This window comes from Gymnodraco acuticeps, unplaced genomic scaffold (genome assembly GCF_902827175.1).
Source record: "Gymnodraco acuticeps unplaced genomic scaffold, fGymAcu1.1, whole genome shotgun sequence".
Classification (NCBI taxonomy): Eukaryota; Metazoa; Chordata; class Actinopteri; order Perciformes; family Bathydraconidae; genus Gymnodraco; species Gymnodraco acuticeps.
Window position 1 is genome coordinate 251,280 of NW_022991451.1, and position 19,978 is coordinate 271,257.

Sequence of the window (19,978 nt, forward strand, 5' to 3'; positions counted from 1 at the left end):
CCAGTCACCCTGTGTGAGGCAGACCACATCATGTAGACAGCCAGTCACCCTGTGAGGCAGACCACATCATGTAGACAGTCAGTCACCCTGTGTGAGGCAGACCACATCATGTAGACAGCCAGTACACCCTGTGAGGCAGACCACATCATGTAGACAGCCAGTCACCCTGTGAGGCAGACCACATCATGTAGACAGCCAGTCACCCTGTGAGGCAGACCACATCATGTAGACAGCCAGTCACCCTGTGTGAGGCAGACCACATCATGTAGACAGCCAGTCACCCTGTGAGGCAGACCACATCATGTAGACAGCCAGTCACCCTGTGTGAGGCAGACCACATCATGTAGACAGCCAGTCACCCTGTGTGAGGCAGACCACATCATGTAGACAGCCAGTCCCCCTGTGAGGCAGACCACATCATGTAGACAGCCAGTCACCCTGTGTGAGGCAGACCACATCATGTAGACAGCCAGTCACCCTGTGTGAGGCAGACCACATCATGTAGACAGCCAGTCACCCTGTGTGAGGCAGACCACATCATGTAGACAGCCAGTCACCCTGTGAGAGGCAGACCACATCATGTAGACAGCCAGTCACCCTGTGAGAGGCAGACCACATCATGTAGACAGCCAGTCACCCTGTGAGGCAGACCACATCATGTAGACAGCCAGTCACCCTGTGTGAGGCAGACCACATCATGTAGACAGCTAGTCACCCTGTGTGAGGCAGACCACATCATGTAGACAGCCAGTCACCCTGTGAGAGGCAGACCACATCATGTAGACAGCCAGTCACCCTGTGTGAGGCAGACCACATCATGTAGACAGCCGGTACACCCTGTGTGAGGCAGACCACATCATGTAGACAGCCAGTCACCCTGTGAGGCAGACCACATCATGTAGACAGCCAGTCACCCTGTGTGAGGCAGACCACATCATGTAGACAGCCGGTACACCCTGTGTGAGGCAGACCACATCATGTAGACAGCCAGTCACCCTGTGAGGCAGACCACATCATGTAGACAGCCAGTCACCCTGTGTGAGGCAGACCACATCATGTAGACAGCCGGTACACCCTGTGTGAGGCAGACCACATCATGTAGACAGCCAGTCACCCTGTGTGAGGCAGACCACATCATGTACACAGCCAGTCACCCTGTGAGGCAGACCACATCATGTAGACAGCCAGTCACCCTGTGAGAGGCAGACCACATCATGTAGACAGCCAGTCACCCTGTGAGGCAGAACCACATCATGTAGACAGCCAGTCACCCTGTGAGGCAGACCACATCATGTAGACAGCCAGTCACCCTGTGTGAGGCAGACCACATCATGTAGACAGCCAGTCACCCTGTGTGAGGCAGACCACATCATGTAGACAGCCAGTCACCCTGTGTGAGGCAGACCACATCATGTAGACAGCCAGTCACCCTGTGTGAGGCAGACCACATCATGTACACAGCCAGTCACCCTGTGAGGCAGACCACATCATGTAGACAGCAGTCACCCTGTGTGAGGCAGACCACATCATGTAGACAGCCAGTCACCCTGTGTGAGGCAGACCACATCATGTACACAGCCAGTCACCCTGTGAGGCAGACCACATCATGTAGACAGCCAGTCACCCTGTGAGGCAGACCACATCATGTAGACAGCCAGTACACCCTGTGAGGCAGACCACATCATGTAGACAGCCAGTCACCCTGTGAGAGGCAGACCACATCATGTAGACAGTCAGTCACCCTGTGAGGCAGACCACATCATGTAGACAGCCAGTCACCCTGTGTGAGGCAGACCACATCATGTAGACAGCCAGTCACCCTGTGTGAGGCAGACCACATCATGTAGACAGCCAGTCACCCTGTGAGGCAGACCACATCATGTAGACAGCCAGTCACCCTGTGTGAGGCAGACCACATCATGTAGACAGTCAGTCACCCTGTGTGAGGCAGACCACATCATGTAGACAGCCAGTCACCCTGTGTGAGGCAGACCACATCATGTAGACAGCCAGTCACCCTGTGAGGCAGACCACATCATGTAGACAGCCAGTCACCCTGTGTGAGGCAGACCACATCATGTAGACAGTCAGTCACCCTGTGTGAGGCAGACCACATCATGTAGACAGCCAGTCACCCTGTGTGAGGCAGACCACATCATGTAGACAGCCAGTACACCCTGTGTGGCAGACCACATCATGTAGACAGCCAGTCACCCTGTGAGGCAGACCACATCATGTAGACAGCCAGTACACCCTGTGAGGCAGACCACATCATGTAGACAGCCAGTACACCCTGTGAGGCAGACCACATCATGTAGACAGCCAGTACACCCTGTGAGGCAGACCACATCATGTAGACAGCCAGTCACCCTGTGAGGCAGACCACATCATGTAGACAGCCAGTCACCCTGTGAGGCAGACCACATCATGTAGACAGCCAGTCACCCTGTGTGAGGCAGACCACATCATGTAGACAGCCAGTCACCCTGTGTGAGGCAGACCACATCATGTAGACAGCCAGTCACCCTGTGTGAGGCAGACCACATCATGTAGACAGTCAGTCACCCTGTGTGAGGCAGACCACATCATGTAGACAGCCAGTCACCCTGTGTGAGGCAGACCACATCATGTAGACAGTCAGTCACCCTGTGTGAGGCAGACCACATCATGTAGACAGCCAGTCCCCCTGTGAGGCAGACCACATCATGTAGACAGCCAGTCACCCTGTGTGAGGCAGACCACATCATGTAGACAGCCAGTCACCCTGTGAGAGGCAGACCACATCATGTAGACAGCCAGTCACCCTGTGTGAGGCAGACCACATCATGTAGACAGCCAGTCACCCTGTGAGGCAGACCACATCATGTAGACAGCCAGTACACCCTGTGAGGCAGACCACATCATGTAGACAGCCAGTCACCCTGTGAGAGGCAGACCACATCATGTAGACAGCCAGTCACCCTGTGTGAGGCAGACCACATCATGTAGACAGCCAGTCACCCTGTGAGGCAGACCACATCATGTAGACAGCCAGTCACCCTGTGAGAGGCAGACCACATCATGTAGACAGCCAGTCACCCTGTGAGAGGCAGACCACATCATGTAGACAGCCAGTCACCCTGTGAGGCAGACCACATCATGTAGACAGCCAGTCACCCTGTGAGGCAGACCACATCATGTAGACAGCCAGTCACCCTGTGTGAGGCAGACCACATCATGTAGACAGCCAGTCACCCTGTGAGGCAGACCACATCATGTAGACAGCCAGTCACCCTGTGTGAGGCAGACCACATCATGTAGACAGCCAGTCACCCTGTGAGGCAGACCACATCATGTAGACAGCCAGTCACCCTGTGAGGCAGACCACATCATGTAGACAGCCAGTCACCCTGTGTGAGGCAGACCACATCATGTAGACAGCCAGTCACCCTGTGTGAGGCAGACCACATCATGTAGACAGCCAGTCACCCTGTGTGAGGCAGACCACATCATGTAGACAGCCAGTACACCCTGTGAGGCAGACCACATCATGTAGACAGCCAGTCACCCTGTGTGAGGCAGACCACATCATGTAGACAGCCAGTCACCCTGTGTGAGGCAGACCACATCATGTAGACAGCCAGTCACCCTGTGAGGCAGACCACATCATGTAGACAGCCAGTCACCCTGTGTGAGGCAGACCACATCATGTAGACAGCCAGTCACCCTGTGAGGCAGACCACATCATGTAGACAGCCAGTCACCCTGTGAGGCAGACCACATCATGTAGACAGCCAGTCACCCTGTGTGAGGCAGACCACATCATGTAGACAGCCAGTCACCCTGTGTGAGGCAGACCACATCATGTAGACAGCCAGTCACCCTGTGTGAGGCAGACCACATCATGTAGACAGTCAGTCACCCTGTGTGAGGCAGACCACATCATGTAGACAGCCAGTCACCCTGTGAGGCAGACCACATCATGTAGACAGCCAGTCACCCTGTGTGAGGCAGACCACATCATGTAGACAGCCAGTCACCCTGTGTGAGGCAGACCACATCATGTAGACAGCCAGTCACCCTGTGTGAGGCAGACCACATCATGTAGACAGCCAGTCACCCTGTGTGAGGCAGACCACATCATGTAGACAGTCAGTCACCTGTGTGAGGCAGACCACATCATGTAGACAGCCAGTGACCCTGTGAGGCAGACCACATCATGTAGACAGCCAGTCACCCTGTGTGAGGCAGACCACATCATGTAGACAGTCAGTCACCCTGTGTGAGGCAGACCACATCATGTAGACAGCCAGTCACCCTGTGAGGCAGACCACATCATGTAGACAGCCAGTCACCCTGTGAGGCAGACCACATCATGTAGACAGCCAGTCACCCTGTGAGGCAGACCACATCATGTAGACAGCCAGTCCCCCTGTGAGGCAGACCACATCATGTAGACAGCCAGTCACCCTGTGTGAGGCAGACCACATCATGTAGACAGTCAGTCACCCTGTGTGAGGCAGACCACATCATGTAGACAGCCAGTCACCCTGTGAGGCAGACCACATCATGTAGACAGCCAGTCACCCTGTGTGAGGCAGACCACATCATGTAGACAGCCAGTCACCCTGTGAGGCAGACCACATCATGTAGACAGCCAGTCACCCTGTGTGAGGCAGACCACATCATGTAGACAGCCAGTCACCCTGTGTGAGGCAGACCACATCATGTAGACAGCCAGTCACCCTGTGTGAGGCAGACCACATCATGTAGGACAGCCAGTCACCCTGTGAGGCAGACCACATCATGTAGACAGCCAGTCACCCTGTGAGGCAGACCACATCATGTAGACAGCCAGTCACCTGTGTGAGGCAGACCACATCATGTAGACAGCCAGTCACCCTGTGTGAGGCAGACCACATCATGTAGACAGCCAGTCACCCTGTGTGAGGCAGACCACATCATGTAGACAGCCAGTCACCCTGTGAGGCAGACCACATCATGTAGACAGCCAGTCACCCTGTGAGGCAGACCACATCATGTAGACAGCCAGTACACCCTGTGAGGCAGACCACATCATGTAGACAGCCAGTCACCCTGTGTGAGGCAGACCACATCATGTAGACAGCCAGTCACCCTGTGAGGCAGACCACATCATGTAGACAGCCAGTCACCCTGTGTGAGGCAGACCACATCATGTAGACAGCCAGTCACCCTGTGTGAGGCAGACCACATCATGTAGACAGCCAGTCACCCTGTGTGAGGCAGACACATCATGTAGACAGCCAGTCACCCTGTGTGAGGCAGACCACATCATGTAGACAGTCAGTCACCGGTGTGAGGCAGGACCACATCATGTAGACAGCCAGTCCCCATGTGAGGCAGACCACATCATGTAGACAGCCAGTCACCCTGTGTGAGGCAGACCACATCATGTAGACAGCCAGTCACCCTGTGAGGCAGACCACATCATGTAGACAGCCAGTCACCCTGTGTGAGGCAGACCACATCATGTAGACAGCCAGTCACCCTGTGAGAGGCAGACCCACATCATGTAGCAGCCAGTCACCCTGTGTGAGGCAGACCACATCATGTAGACAGCCAGTCACCCTGTGTGAGGCAGACCACATCATGTAGACAGTCAGTCACCCTGTGTGAGGCAGACCACATCATGTAGACAGCCAGTCACCCTGTGTGAGGCAGACCACATCATGTAGACAGCCAGTCCCCCTGTGAGGCAGACCACATAATGTAGACAGCCAGTCACCCTGTGAGGCAGACCACATCATGTAGACAGCCAGTCACCCTGTGAGGCAGACCACATCATGTAGACAGCCAGTCACCCTGTGAGGCAGACCACATCATGTAGACAGCCAGTCCCCCTGTGAGGCAGACCACATCATGTAGACAGCCAGTCACCCTGTGTGAGGCAGACCACATCATGTAGACAGCCAGTCACCCTGTGTGAGGCAGACCACATCATGTAGACAGCCAGTCACCCTGTGAGGCAGACCACATCATGTAGACAGCCAGTCACCCTGTGAGGCAGACCACATCATGTAGACAGCCAGTCACCCTGTGTGAGGCAGACCACATCATGTAGACAGCCAGTCACCCTGTGAGGCAGACCACATCATGTAGACAGCCAGTCACCCTGTGTGAGGCAGACCACATCATGTAGACAGTCAGTCACCCTGTGTGAGGCAGACCACATCATGTAGACAGTCAGTCACCCTGTGAGGCAGACCACATCATGTAGACAGCCAGTACACCCTGTGAGGCAGACCACATCATGTAGACAGCCAGTCACCCTGTGTGAGGCAGACCACATCATGTAGACAGCCAGTACACCCTGTGAGGCAGACCACATCATGTAGACAGCCAGTCACCCTGTGAGGCAGACCACATCATGTAGACAGCCAGTCCCCCTGTGAGGCAGACCACATCATGTAGACAGCCAGTCACCCTGTGTGAGGCAGACCACATCATGTAGACAGCCAGTCACCCTGTGAGAGGCAGACCACATCATGTAGACAGCCAGTCACCCTGTGAGAGGCAGACCACATCATGTAGACAGCCAGTCACCCTGTGAGAGGCAGACCACATCATGTAGACAGCCAGTCACCCTGTGAGAGGCAGACCACATCATGTAGACAGCCAGTCACCCTGTGAGAGGCAGACCACATCATGTAGACAGCCAGTCACCCTGTGTGAGGCAGACCACATCATGATCACAGATGGTGGTCACGGACGAAAAAACCTAAATGGGTCGCGAAATATACTTGGGCGGCCGTTAATATACCTGGGCGGCTCGCCCAAGTATAGTCTATGTGTGGGAAACCCTGTCATATAACATATCTCATTCATGTTCCCCCTCACAGCAGCTTTAGTCCTACTCTGTAATGAATGATGCGTTGAGGGAGCCTCAGAAAAGTGATGTGTCTGTAATGATGAAGAGTAACACTTCTGTGCCTACAGTTTTCACTATCTATGATTTGAAAGATGTCATTTACTCTTGTTGGTGTCACCTTATTGATATCTTAATACAACTCATATTTAACCATTTCAAAGTTTGAAATACGCTGTAATGACGGAGCGATCGATGTGTTCTTCTTTTCATTCAAATATGAATCACAACAATAATAAAGTGATCAACTGAATATATTTAATAATTCTTTAATTTTTATATTTACTGTAGGGTTCAGTTTAAGCATAGGGACCTTATTAGAATGTCATATACATCTTCTTATCACATACTTCTATCAAATGAAATCTAAATCCCACATTTCCATATCAACTCACCAATATGTGCAACCTGATCTCACCAGAATGCGTGACTCCACCACGCAACCTTAACACCGCATTGCGTGGTGGAGTCACGCATTCTGCTACATTTACGTGTCGGCACCACGCAAAAAACCCCAATGTAAAGTGAATGAGGCTCTTTTGTCGTGGTGCACACACGCATTTCTACAACGTCCCGCAGTGAGCTTTTATTCTATAAAACGTTTTTTAAATCTACTTTATAGCTTGTAGAAACTCACGGGAGACTTCTTTTATTTTATTTGTATGCATAATCATTTTTATTTGTCATCAGAATGTATTATGGTGCATTAGTCACACATTTTTGTTCTCAAAAAACAGTGCATTGTGTGTAATACAACTGTGATTTTTATTAAATTCGTTAGTTTTTAAGGAAGGCCAGAGCTTCAGCTGTGTCAATAGATTGTTCCCTTTAGTTAACGTTATTTAAAAGATAATGATCATGTCCCCTTTATTGTATTACGAGCGTCCATTCCCATTGGATAACAGAGAATTGTACACCCGGAAGTAAGTATTCTCCTTACTGTCGATTGATTTTACAGTGATATCTGAACTACTCATCAACTCAAAAACACCAGATTATCCTTGTTAATTACACAACATTGATTGGTTTAAATTGTGTACAATGCTTTTGTATTTTTCCCCTTCGATTCGGAGAAATGAATATTTGTTCGGAGTTTTTGGATGGCAGAAGACACTACACTACCCAGAATCCTCAGCTATCGTTTGGGACTACACCATGTGCTTAGCTTGACAAACCCCGTGATCAGTCCTCAAGCTCTGTGATTGGTTGACCTCCAACTGCATTCCATATGAAAAAAACGTTTCGTAAAAGATCAAATCATACTTTATTCAGCAGTGCTTGCTTTACTCTTTGAAAGTCATCACATGAATGCATTGTAATAAATGGTTTGGCTGCATTAAATATTACACATCTATCGTAGTTCTTTATTTATCTACAGAGATCGGGCTCAAAATAGACCGGAAACTATTCTTTTACCGTTCTGTTTTAATTTCACAATAAAGTTAGTAGTAATAATCTGTTTTGATATTATTGTTTTTTATTAACTACTAGACCGCTGGGTCATGTTAAGACCATCTTTTCTGTGTTACTGTGGGTTTTTTCCATCGCTTTTGTTACAAATATCAAAACAATAACAACATATATCCGTCGTAAACTAAACCAGAAACAGCAGTATATTTTATTTTGTTAACACTGTAAACTTGACAGTTTTTTAACCCGCACCACCTACTGGTTAAAGCACGTTATTACACGTTTGGAGTAATTGCAATGCAGGTAGATTATGTTGCTTTTTAATGACTGTTTAAAATGCATTTTTCTTAATGTCTTTCATTTTTGTAAAGCACTTTTGAATGTTATATTTGATGAAAACATTTAAATATTAAGAGTACATACAAAATAGTGGGAAAGTAGAAGGTCAATGATATAAATATAGAATAGAAAATATCAAGAAGATACTGTAAATAATATCTACAACAAAACAGTTTAGTGCCTGATAGGAGGATGTGCAAAACAGACAAACTAATAAGGCTTTATTTAAACATTAAATAATACTTTAGGTTAAGGTCTTCTTTTAAATAAGAAAAAAGCTTTGGGGGTATCTATCTACAGATACATATTAAGCCTGACAAAGTGCTTAACGTCTAATATATTGCATGGTTTGTTTTGGAACTTGACAATCAACTTTCCTGCAATGTTAACTATGTTGAAGCACTTATTTTAACTGATATTATACACATTAATTATACTCTTATGTAGATAGTATAAGAAATGTGCAGAATATGACAGTTTAATGGTGGAGGTACACACATATTGATAGATGTCTTGTAATGCACTGTTGAGGAACCTGTGACCCAAGTTTTTCTTTCATTGCATAACTACACCGTAGTTGTGTATATGATATGTCAATAAACCTTTGAAAATCTTGAAATCTTGAAAGGGATGTGCAAAATATCAATTATATGCAGTCTTTAATGAACGATTAGAGAATAACGAGTAATGAATATGCTTTATACGGATCTGCAGATAAATGTTTAGTCTTCTCGAGCACCAACTATCAAATATCTCTCCTGATTGTTGGCACTTGACAATCACCTTCACTGAATTGTACTCAGGTGTAACTAAAGTCGGATTTAAGGGTTGTTTATATTTCACATCATTAATCCAAATCTGTAAAGTAACTAAAATAAATGTAGTGGAGTAAAAACACCACGTTAACCTTAAAGAAAGCCCTCAGGATTATAAAAGACCCCCATCACCCCAGCCACAAACTGTTCTGTCTGCTGCCGTCTGGCAGGCGGTACCGCAGCATCCCGACTAAAACCACCAGACTCAGGGACAGCTTCATCCCACAGGCTATAAGATTATTAAACACCTGAACTTAGAAACAACATCCATAACATTCATCTGGCTGCTACTTAGAAATTATTTATCTAATATATCATATTCACAATGTAGTGACTGCTTTTTTGTCTTTTGTTTTCTTAGTTATGTTCTCTTTTATATGTGTGTGTTATGTGTTATGTGTAACGTTGCTAACTTCTTGGCCAGGTCAGCATTGAAAATGAGATTGTATCTCAATGCTTTTATCTGGTTAAATAAAGGTTAAATAAAAAATAAAAAAGATTCCAATCTGTATATAGACTCTTATTGCACTATTTCACTATTTTTTCTGTGTATCTGTTTTATTGTGTTGCACTGTTGGAGGAGCCTGCGACCTAAGAGGGGGTGGGGGGATAGGACACGTTCGATTCTTATTTTGAATAGTGTGCCGTCGATGGGTTTCATTCCATTTCAAGGTGCTTTTTGACGCTCCGTGTAAACTTCGCGCACTGCCACTCCAACATCCAATCACAGAGCTTGAGGACTGATCACGGGGTTTGTCAAGCTAAGTACATGGTGTAGTCCCAAACGATAGCTGAGGATTCTGGGTAGTGTAGTGTCTTCTGCCATCCAAAAACTCCGAACAAATATTCGTTTCTCCGAATCGAAGGGGAAAAATACAAAAGCATTGTACACATTTTAAACCAATCAATGTTGTGTAATTAACAAGGATAATCTGGTGTTTTTGAGTTGATGAGTAGTGCAGATATCACTGTAAAATCAATCGACAGTAAGGAGAATACTTACTTCCGGGTGTACAATTCTCCGTTATCCAATGGGAATGGACGTAATACAATAAAGGGGACATGATCATTATCTTTTAAATAGCGTTAACTAAAGGGAACAATCTATTTGACACAGCTGAAGCTCTGGCCTTCCTTAAAAACTAACTAATTTAATAAAAATCACAGTTGTATTACACACAATGCACTGTTTTTTGAGAACAAAAATTCGTAACTAATGCACCATAATACATTCTGACGACAAATACAAATGATTATGAATACAAATAAAATAAAAGAAGCCTCCCGTGAGTTACTACAAGCTATAAACTAGATTTTAAAAACGTTTTATAGAATAAAAGCTCACTGCAGGACGTTGTAGAAATGCGTGTGTGCACCACGACAAAGGAGCCTCATTCACTTTACATTGGGGTTTTTTGCGTGGTGCCGACACGTAAATGTAGCAGAATGCGTGACTCCACCACGCAATGTGGTGTTAAGGTTGCGCGGTGGAGTCACGCATTCTGATGAGATCAGGTTGAATATGTGTTGTCAATTTCCAAAGTATTGAACTTGTATGGACATCAAATGAATATCTTATCCAACATTAATCCTAACATTGGCTTCTGGCCTTCATTTCAAGTCGAAGACAACAAGACAAGAACTTCTGATAGAAATGAAACATTAGACAGCATTACACTTCCCCTTTTCTTGTGACCCAGTATACCCAGTACTCAAGTTGTTAAAAAAAAATCAGGGGGGATGGTGGATTTTATCACATGGGGACATAATTTGTGCTGATAACCCGCAGAGGGTGGGAGACCAACCAGCATAAAGATAATTATTATACTCCTAAAACAACATGCATGTTATGGATGTTCAGATACTCCTGTCATTGCTCTTGACCAAGGCACCTCAGAATTAGAGTCGGTCCCCGGGCTGCCATGGCACCACTAACATTTAGGGTCAAATGCAGAGGACAATTAGTGCAAAATATTTTTTTCACTTTAATTTAAAGGGGGGGAGGGGATACAAAAATGTGGTTATAATGGAAGTCTATGGTACAAATCTTGTAGGTTAACAGTCCCTCATTTATTATTCAGATGGATCAGCTGATTATACTAATAATAAAGTCAAAATCGTTTTTAGAATATTGAATTATAGTGTATTTTTTCAAAAAAGCAGTTACTGGTATACGATCAAAACTGGTATCTAAAGGGTTACATTTGTATCGTAATTAATTAAATCATTATGTAAATGAAACACTTCATAAAAAATTTGAGGAAAAAAATCAGAAAAATATTGATCCGTCATCATTTTATTGCAGTTCAAATACAAATATTTTATGTTAACATTCCCAATGTTACTTTTTTTAACAGGGCATTAAGTGCAAATTCAAATTGTTTACAAGATATGAAAATATATTAAAAGATTATACAGATAATACAAAATAGGACCAATGTTGTCAATGGCTGCCTACTCCACTCTCCCCCATCTCATAGAAGTTTCCAAAGATTTTCATAATCATGCTTTTTGGTCTCCATTTTTCTGGCTCTTGCTTTCGGATTGTTAGCTAAGCAATGGCTTTGAAGCCAAGTCTTGACACATACCTCTGGTCTGAACTTGTTCAGTGGAGGGCCAACACACTTGATGAAAAGCAAGGCTGACATGCTTTTTACCTCTAGGGGAGCTTCTAGTTGTGGTTAAAATGTTCATCTGACTAAACCCACGTTCACACTCAGCTGTGGAGATGACCAGAGTGTTCACTGCTTGAAGGAGGGGTTTCAGCTCTTCTGGTGCTGGTGGTATCATTTCATCAACAGTTTTGAGTCTTACCAGCTAGCTAACACGAGAGAAAAACGTAGCTAAACTCCAAACTAAGTTGTTATTGCTGCTTATGTCCATAGATTCCACCTTTGGTGAGTAAAGTAATGAGTAATGACTAAGATTACTGACTCTTGACTTACCTGAAATGTTATTTTTAGTATTTTTTAAATATGAAGTCCCTCAGATCGCGTTGTCCTCCTGGTCGCTTGGCCATTGTGATGACCGTTACCTGCGCTTCTGGCATCGATCAAACAGGCGCATCACGGCGCTCTGGCGCGCTCTAGGGCACTCGCATAGTATAGCGTCAGTGACTTGGTAAAAATGTCATTGCGTGTGTGCGTGCTCCCTCGCCCACAGTATTTTACTCAAAATGCGCAAAATTAATGTTGAAATAGCAGTAATACCAGTGCCACGTTCATTGATAAAATTACATAAGGGATGGAAAGGGGGGATGGCAGTTTTAGAAAGGGGATGATTTTGACCGTTTTTATTTCAACTCGAGTACTGAGTATACCACACATAACAACTTGCTGGAATCACTGAAGGTAGCAGTGCACATTGTTTTCTTACTTTGAAGTTTCTAATGTTTGAAGAAGAACTTTTGCTTCAGCTTAGAGGAGCACATTCACTGAACATAGTGCAGTGCTGTCCTTACCTTTGATGAGGGCTTTGAGGTAGACATGTTTTCCCACAGGCACGTGCATGACAGTCCCACGAGGAAGTTGCAATCTGAACACATGGCTGTTATGGTTCACCTCCGTCTTAGACACCAACACACAGTCCCGATAGTACAGAGCTATGAACAGAAGATCATTGATGTAGACTCATTATTCATTTTGTAAACTTAGTCTTGGGTTCCTAATTAAGGAAGCAAATGTCCAATCTTATCTGGTGAACAATTTTAAAAAGTGGCAGAATGTGGAGAAAGAAGCAGTTTGAGATGAGCACACAACATTTTGTACTTTTTGGTATCTCTGTTGGTAAATTTAAATGTAATCATGCAAACATTCCAACATAACAAAGTAACTGTATTCATTGTTAATGTGGTTTAATTTGAATTCTTTCATTTCCCGCACCTCTAACGGACTTTCAGTCATACAATAACTATCCCCCCCGAGCCTACAGGCGGATGCTGAGGTGGTGGGGGGGCAGGCGAGCAGCAGCAATAGCAAGGCGTGGGCAGCAGATCTGGCAGCTTAAATGGAGCGACAGGTTTAGGAGAATGTGATTGGCTGGTTGGAAGAGGGACGAGGTGCGTCACGTGTAAATGTATCATTGTTGCTCGAGCTGACTGCCAGAACCAGCTCGCAGGCTTTGCCTCATAAGTGGTGTGACACAATTCATGTCAAAACATATCTACCTATGTCAAATTCAAATGATGCGCTACAAATAAGAGGACAAGGTTCAAGGTTCTTTAAAAAAGAAAATCCAAGTGGAAAGATTACCTGATCTTGGAACTTACCTCTGTCTTTTTTGCGTAGAAATGTGTTGTGAGATTCTAGTGGTTGACCGAGACTTGTCCATTTTCCTTTGGCCTGTTTGCGTATGCTGATCTGGATCTTTCCCACCGAGAAGCCAGTGTTGGCTATTGGAGAAGAAAGGACAGTTTCAGGAGAAGAATATTATAATAACAGATTCTGCCGATTATATTAAATGAAGACGGTTTCTCACCCTCAAGGTTTCCCTCAACTTCATCAGCCAGACCTGTAAAAGCATGAAAATGACACCAAGCCGATTTAGATTACCTAACTATAATACACCAATTAATGACAGTTAATAACCACAAGTTATGCAATGATAATGTTTCTTGCAGGATTCCTTGTAATGTTATAGTCACTCTTAGGGCTGCACAACTAATCAACATTTGAAGCACATTGTTTGTTAAAGGATAAACATTTGTTAAAATACAGTTTTGAATATAATATTGTGGAGCTGCAGCAATATCCCGGCATACAAATCGCATCCTACAAACTTAACAAAAAGGTATTTTTTTGGTACAGATCCACCCTAACTAATCACACCAAGATAATTGTAATATTTATTTAATAATAATGAGGATTATGATTCAAGACTAAGCAATCCCCCTGATATCATATCTCAGAATAAAATATTATCATTTTAGAAAACCTATCGTGAAGATGTAAAGACCAATAATCATTGCAGCACATTTGAGATGTGGAACTAGTATAGGGCCGCTGGTATCAAATGATCCTGAGGCCGTACACTGATTATGAGCGACACATTTATTCACTTTATATGGAGTTATGCAATATTATCTTCCGTCTACATTTACTGATTTTCTTTCTATAGATATACTGTACTTGTTCTGCTGCCTGCATATAGAGTGGTGCAGTTAAGACGTATAGTTGTACTGTAGGCCGATCCGGAAGTAAGCTGCGCAAGGGTTCCCTCGACAAAAAAGCAATGGGAGTTCTCCGTAGGATTTTGGAATATTGTAGAAAACAAGGTCTGTGGAAAACAAAACCTGTTTGATAGATGCTTGGAAATGTAATCGCCAGAAGCAAAAGGCTAACGTCATGCTATAAACTAACTACAGCGCCCATATAGTCCTATAGCGTCCTATAGTGTTAACTTCCCGTCTGTCTTCTTCTGCTGTTCCCGTTAGTGTTAACTTCCTGTCTGTCTTCTTCTTCTGCTGTTCCCGTTAGTGTTAACTTCCTGTCTCTCTTCTTCTGCTGCTGTTCCTGTTAGTGTTAACTTCCTGTCTGTCTTCTTCTTCTGCTGTTCCCGTTAGTGTTAACTTCGGCCCATTCCCAAACAGCCCTACCCCTACCCCTCCGTTTGCGCGTTCACGCGGAGGGTCCGCCATATTGAGGGCTGTTCCAAAGCAACGAGTGTGGAGGGGGAGTGGGCTATCAAGCCCTCAAACAGCGAGTCTGCAGCGGTGCTGACTTGAGACCGGTCTCTACCTGACCGGAGTCACGCTGTGTGTGTCCGTCAGGAAACACGCTGTTTACAAGTAGTTCCAGCAAACATCCACTGATAAATTGCGATGTTAACAACCTCATGATAACCTCACTTTGTTTTTAACTTAGGATCATACCTGTGTTTAGTCTAGAAAAAGGTAAATGTGTGCATTTTATTATAAAGTTGTGTATATTTACAGACCGTTGCAAAAACTAAGAAGCTTATAAACATCAGGTTTAAAACTAAAAGAGCTTTGAAACACAATGAAAGATGTTTGGAGTTTTATTTGAGTTATTCATTTAAACTTTTTGTCTAAGAGATGCTGATTTGAAACCGTTGTTACATACAGTTACGGCATTTCCTGTTTCTGCCGGAGAGAGGGGAGGCCGTCCCAAAGCTTGCTGCTGTATTTACTCCCTCCATCTGACAGGAGGGAGCCTCGTTGAGCTGCGAGTGTGGCTACAGACGGAGTTCACTCCATCACGGAGGGGTAGGGTCGAGGGAGTGGTTTGGGATTGGGCCTTCCTGTCTCTCTTCTTCTGCTGCTGTTCCCGTTAGTGTTAACTTCCTGTCTGTCTTCTTCTGCTGCTGTTCTCGTTAGTGTTAACTTCCTGTCTGTCTTCTTCTGCTGCTGTTCCCGTTAGTGTTAACTTCCTGTCTGTCTTCTTCTGATGATGTTCCCGTTAGTGTTAACTTCCTGTCTGTCTTCTTCTGCTGCTGTTCCCGTTAGTGTTAACTTCCTGTCTCTCTTCTTCTGCTGCTGTTCCCGTTAGTGTTAACTTCCTGTCTGTCTTCTTCTGATGATGTTCCCGTTAGTGTTAACTTCCTGTCTGTCTTCTTCTGATGATGTTCCCGTTAGTGTTAACTTCCTGTCTGTCTTCTTCTGCTGCTGTTCCCGTTAGTGTTAACTTCCTGTCTCTCTTCTTCTGCTGCTGTTCCTGTTAGTGTTAGTGTTAACTTCCTGTCTGTCTTCTTCTTCTGCTGTTCCCGTTAGTGTTAACTTCCTGTCTGTCTTCTTCTGCTGCTGTTCCCGTTAGTGTTAACTTCCTGTCTGTCTTCTTCTGCTGCTGCTGTTCTCATTAGTGTTAACTTCCTGTCTGTCTGTCTTCTTCTGCTGCTGTTCTCGTTAGTGTTAACTTCCTGTCTGTCTTCTTCTGCTGCTGTTCCCGTTAGTGTTAACTTCCTGTCTGTCTTCTTCTGCTGCTGTTCCTGTTAGTGTTAACTTCCTGTCTGTCTTCTTCTGCTACTGTTCCCGTTAGTGTTAACTTCCTGTCTGTCTTCTTCTGCTGCTGTTCTCGTTAGTGTTAACTTCCTGTCTGTCTTCTTCTGCTACTGTTCCCGTTAGTGTTAACTTCCTGTCTGTCTTCTTCTGCTACTGTTCCCGTTAGTGTTAACTTCCTGTCTGTCTTCTTCTGCTGCTGTTCCCGTTAGTGTTAACTTCCTGTCTCTCTTCTTCTGCTGCTGTTCCTGTTAGTGTTAGTGTTAACTTCCTGTCTGTCTTCTTCTTCTGCTGTTCCCGTTAGTGTTAACTTCCTGTCTGTCTTCTTCTGCTGCTGTTCCCGTTAGTGTTAACTTCCTGTCTGTCTTCTTCTGCTGCTGCTGTTCTCATTAGTGTTAACTTCCTGTCTGTCTGTCTTCTTCTGCTGCTGTTCTCGTTAGTGTTAACTTCCTGTCTGTCTTCTTCTGCTGCTGTTCCCGTTAGTGTTAACTTCCTGTCTGTCTTCTTCTGCTGCTGTTCCCGTTAGTGTTAACTTCCTGTCTGTCTTCTTCTGCTACTGTTCCCGTTAGTGTTAACTTCCTGTCTGTCTTCTTCTGCTGCTGTTCTCGTTAGTGTTATCTTCCTGTCTGTCTTCTTCTGCTACTGTTCCCGTTAGTGTTAACTTCCTGTCTGTCTTCTTCTGCTACTGTTCCCGTTAGTGTTAACTTCCTGTCTGTCTTCTTCTGCTACTGTTCCCGTTAGTGTTAACTTCCTGTCTCTCTTCTTCTGCTGCTGTTCCTGTTAGTGTTAACTTCCTGTCTGTCTTCTTCTTCTGCTGTTCCCGTTAGTGTTAACTTCCTGTCTGTCTTCTTCTTCTGCTGTTCCCGTTAGTGTTAACTTCCTGTCTGTCTTCTTCTGCTGCTGTTCCCGTTAGTGTTAACTTCCTGTCTGTCTTCTTCTGCTGCTGCTGTTCTCATTAGTGTTAACTTCCTGTCTGTCTGTCTTCTTCTGCTGCTGTTCTCGTTAGTGTTAACTTCCTGTCTGTCTTCTTCTGCTGCTGTTCCCGTTAGTGTTAACTTCCTGTCTGTCTTCTTCTGCTACTGTTCCCGTTAGTGTTAACTTCCTGTCTGTCTTCTTCTGCTGCTGTTCCCGTTAGTGTTAACTTCCTGTCTGTCTTCTTCTGCTGCTGTTCCCGTTAGTGTTAACTTCCTGTCTGTCTTCTTCTGCTACTGTTCCCGTTAGTGTTAACTTCCTGTCTCTCTTCTTCTTCTGCTGCTGTTCCCGTTAGTGTTAAACTAACTTCCTGTCTGTCTTCTTCTGCTGCTGTTCCCGTTAGTGTTAACTTCCTGTTTGTCTTCTTCTGCTGCTGCTGTTCCCGTTAGTGTTAACTTCCTATGGTCTGTTGTCCACAGCTGAAGTTTAATTGACAGGACTTGACTGCACAAAGTCCCTTGATGCTTAGCCGCAGAGTTTAAGCGAGTATTAACAACCTCTGAAATGTACAAATTGACCAATCAGAATCAAGTATTCCACCAAGTCGGCGTAATGACGTACAGCGTCTTCGACAACTTCTGTAGTCCTATTCAGCCACTTGTTAACAACCATCGTTTTTCAGACACGTCAACTCGTTAATGTCTTCAATCTGTGTCACCCACAGACCTTATTTCCAGCTATTTTCCAAAATTCTATGGAGAAATCCCATTGGCTCTGAGAGAGCAATGCTAACTCACTTCCAGGTTTTAGGACTCATTCCTGCACCACTCTATAGCTTTAGGAATGTAACTGTAATGTATTAATCCAATTGTATTGGATGCCCAGCCTATATCCAGTAGGTCATCCTGGCACAAACAAATAAGCAGGCCAAATATATTGATACTGTGTAGCACTCTCAAAAGCAGAAGTTTCAAAAGAGGGAGTAAACTATAAGTGTCTCTTTGTTAAAGCACATTCAAATGTAGAAAGTCTTATCTCTACTCACTTAAATGTATCATGTAGGACATTTTCCCCAGCAGCACTTCCAGTCGCAGAACACCCCCTTTGAGGTCAACAATGGTACAGCCTGAGCTGGGGATCTGACAGAAATGTGCAGAGTTATGTCAACCATTGATACAAGTCCCTCTGGGGCCAGTTAGTAATCTCATCATTCAAATGTTTGTATAAATATAAATGCATCCTTCAAACTGTTATTGAAATGCAACTCTGTGTTTCAAACTTTTATTCAAATATGATTTCATACTACAAATCTGTATTAAAATATAATAGTAACAGGCTAGTAATGCCATTTACATGACCATTGCATGTATGATATGTGTAATGTGTATTTGTAAAGCGCTTTGAGCATCTGGAAAAGCGCTATAATAAATGTAAGGAATTATTATTATTATTATTATTATTTATAATCTCAAAGATTTCAATTAAAAGTTACAATGTATAGGTCTGAGCCACCTGCTCCAAATAAATAGGAGGCAGTGTTTCACCTCTACTACTGGCTGCATAACATATACATTTATCAATTATCATACGTATTTAGAAAGCCTACTAGTCAAAGTCAAAGTCAGCTTTATTGTCAAAATTGTTATTGTGTTATACATCCGGAAATCTCAAGATACCGTTTCCCGCAGTCCCACAGTGTGACATATATACATAAAACAAAACTAAATGATGGTGTGCTATTGTGTGTATATTTTAGTTGAGGTAGTTTGGCATGTCTATTGTATTGTAATCTTAGGAGTATTCCAATGTACAAAATGCATCAGGGATGTGCGTATGGTCGACGAATGCTTACCTTTCTTTTAGCATAAACCACCAGATGAACGGCCACATCAGTCTGGAACCAGTCGTACCTTCACAAACACACAGCAGAACATAACAACGTCATTGAGCATTTTGAAATGCTTTTAACTTCGACATATGTGCATTGATATTTTTTGTATATGTACTATGTTTTTTTCATACCGAGGCCGAGAGTCTTTGTCTGGGGGAGGAGCCAGCAGCTGAGGGGGGGCAAGGCCCATCGCTGATGGAGGAGGCATGGCAGCTGTGAAGAAAAACGTTAGTCAGTCAAATTCTTATTCACATGATTTACAAAGCAGCAGCAAGGCAGAGGGGAAACTTAAACAAAAAATAAAACACTATAAGATAAAAGGCATGCATTCATATTTTAAAATGAAAAGTTATTTAAAACAATCTTTCAAAATGTTCATCAAACAACAACATTGTTGATAAAGATTATCAGTGATGTTACACACTCCTGCTGAGAGTCTTCAGAACCCTTCATAGATGACTCTCAGTCCTTCCCTGAGGATTGGCTGGGGGACTCTAGTTTAACCATCAATGCAACTCCTGGGATTTCTAAGGTGCCGTTTACACGAGGACAAAACGGGTTGTATCCGCTACTTTTCTCTCGCGTATAGCCTGTTCGTTCACACGAGGCCGACACGGAAACGCGGAAACGGACCCCGCAAACGAAACGCTCTGGGGGGGCAAACGGCTCCGTGTAATCGCCTCTATACGATCATTTTCTGATAACGATAAAATAGCCCCGCCTCCCTCTCCCCACGTCTCCCTCTCCCCACCTCTGCTGCTCAGCTGCTGGGC

General features: G+C 44.7%; 1 protein-coding gene across 5 annotated transcripts in view; it reads right to left on the minus strand.

Annotated features, from left to right (window-relative positions):
• The window catches only part of LOC117532939 (cytochrome b5 reductase 4), a 42,756-nt gene that overhangs the window by 12,472 nt on the left and 10,306 nt on the right, over positions 1-19,978 (minus strand). For all 5 annotated transcript variants that reach the window (XM_034196553.1, XM_034196549.1, XM_034196550.1 and 2 more), the window contains exons 6-11: positions 19,337-19,418; positions 19,167-19,224; positions 18,360-18,453; positions 13,927-13,959; positions 13,718-13,840; positions 12,911-13,051 (exon numbers count right to left, since the gene is read on the minus strand). In XM_034196553.1, the coding sequence (XP_034052444.1) occupies positions 12,911-13,051; positions 13,718-13,840; positions 13,927-13,959; positions 18,360-18,453; positions 19,167-19,224; positions 19,337-19,418 (531 nt within the window). The remainder of the gene's footprint in view (positions 1-12,910; positions 13,052-13,717; positions 13,841-13,926; positions 13,960-18,359; positions 18,454-19,166; positions 19,225-19,336; positions 19,419-19,978) is intronic.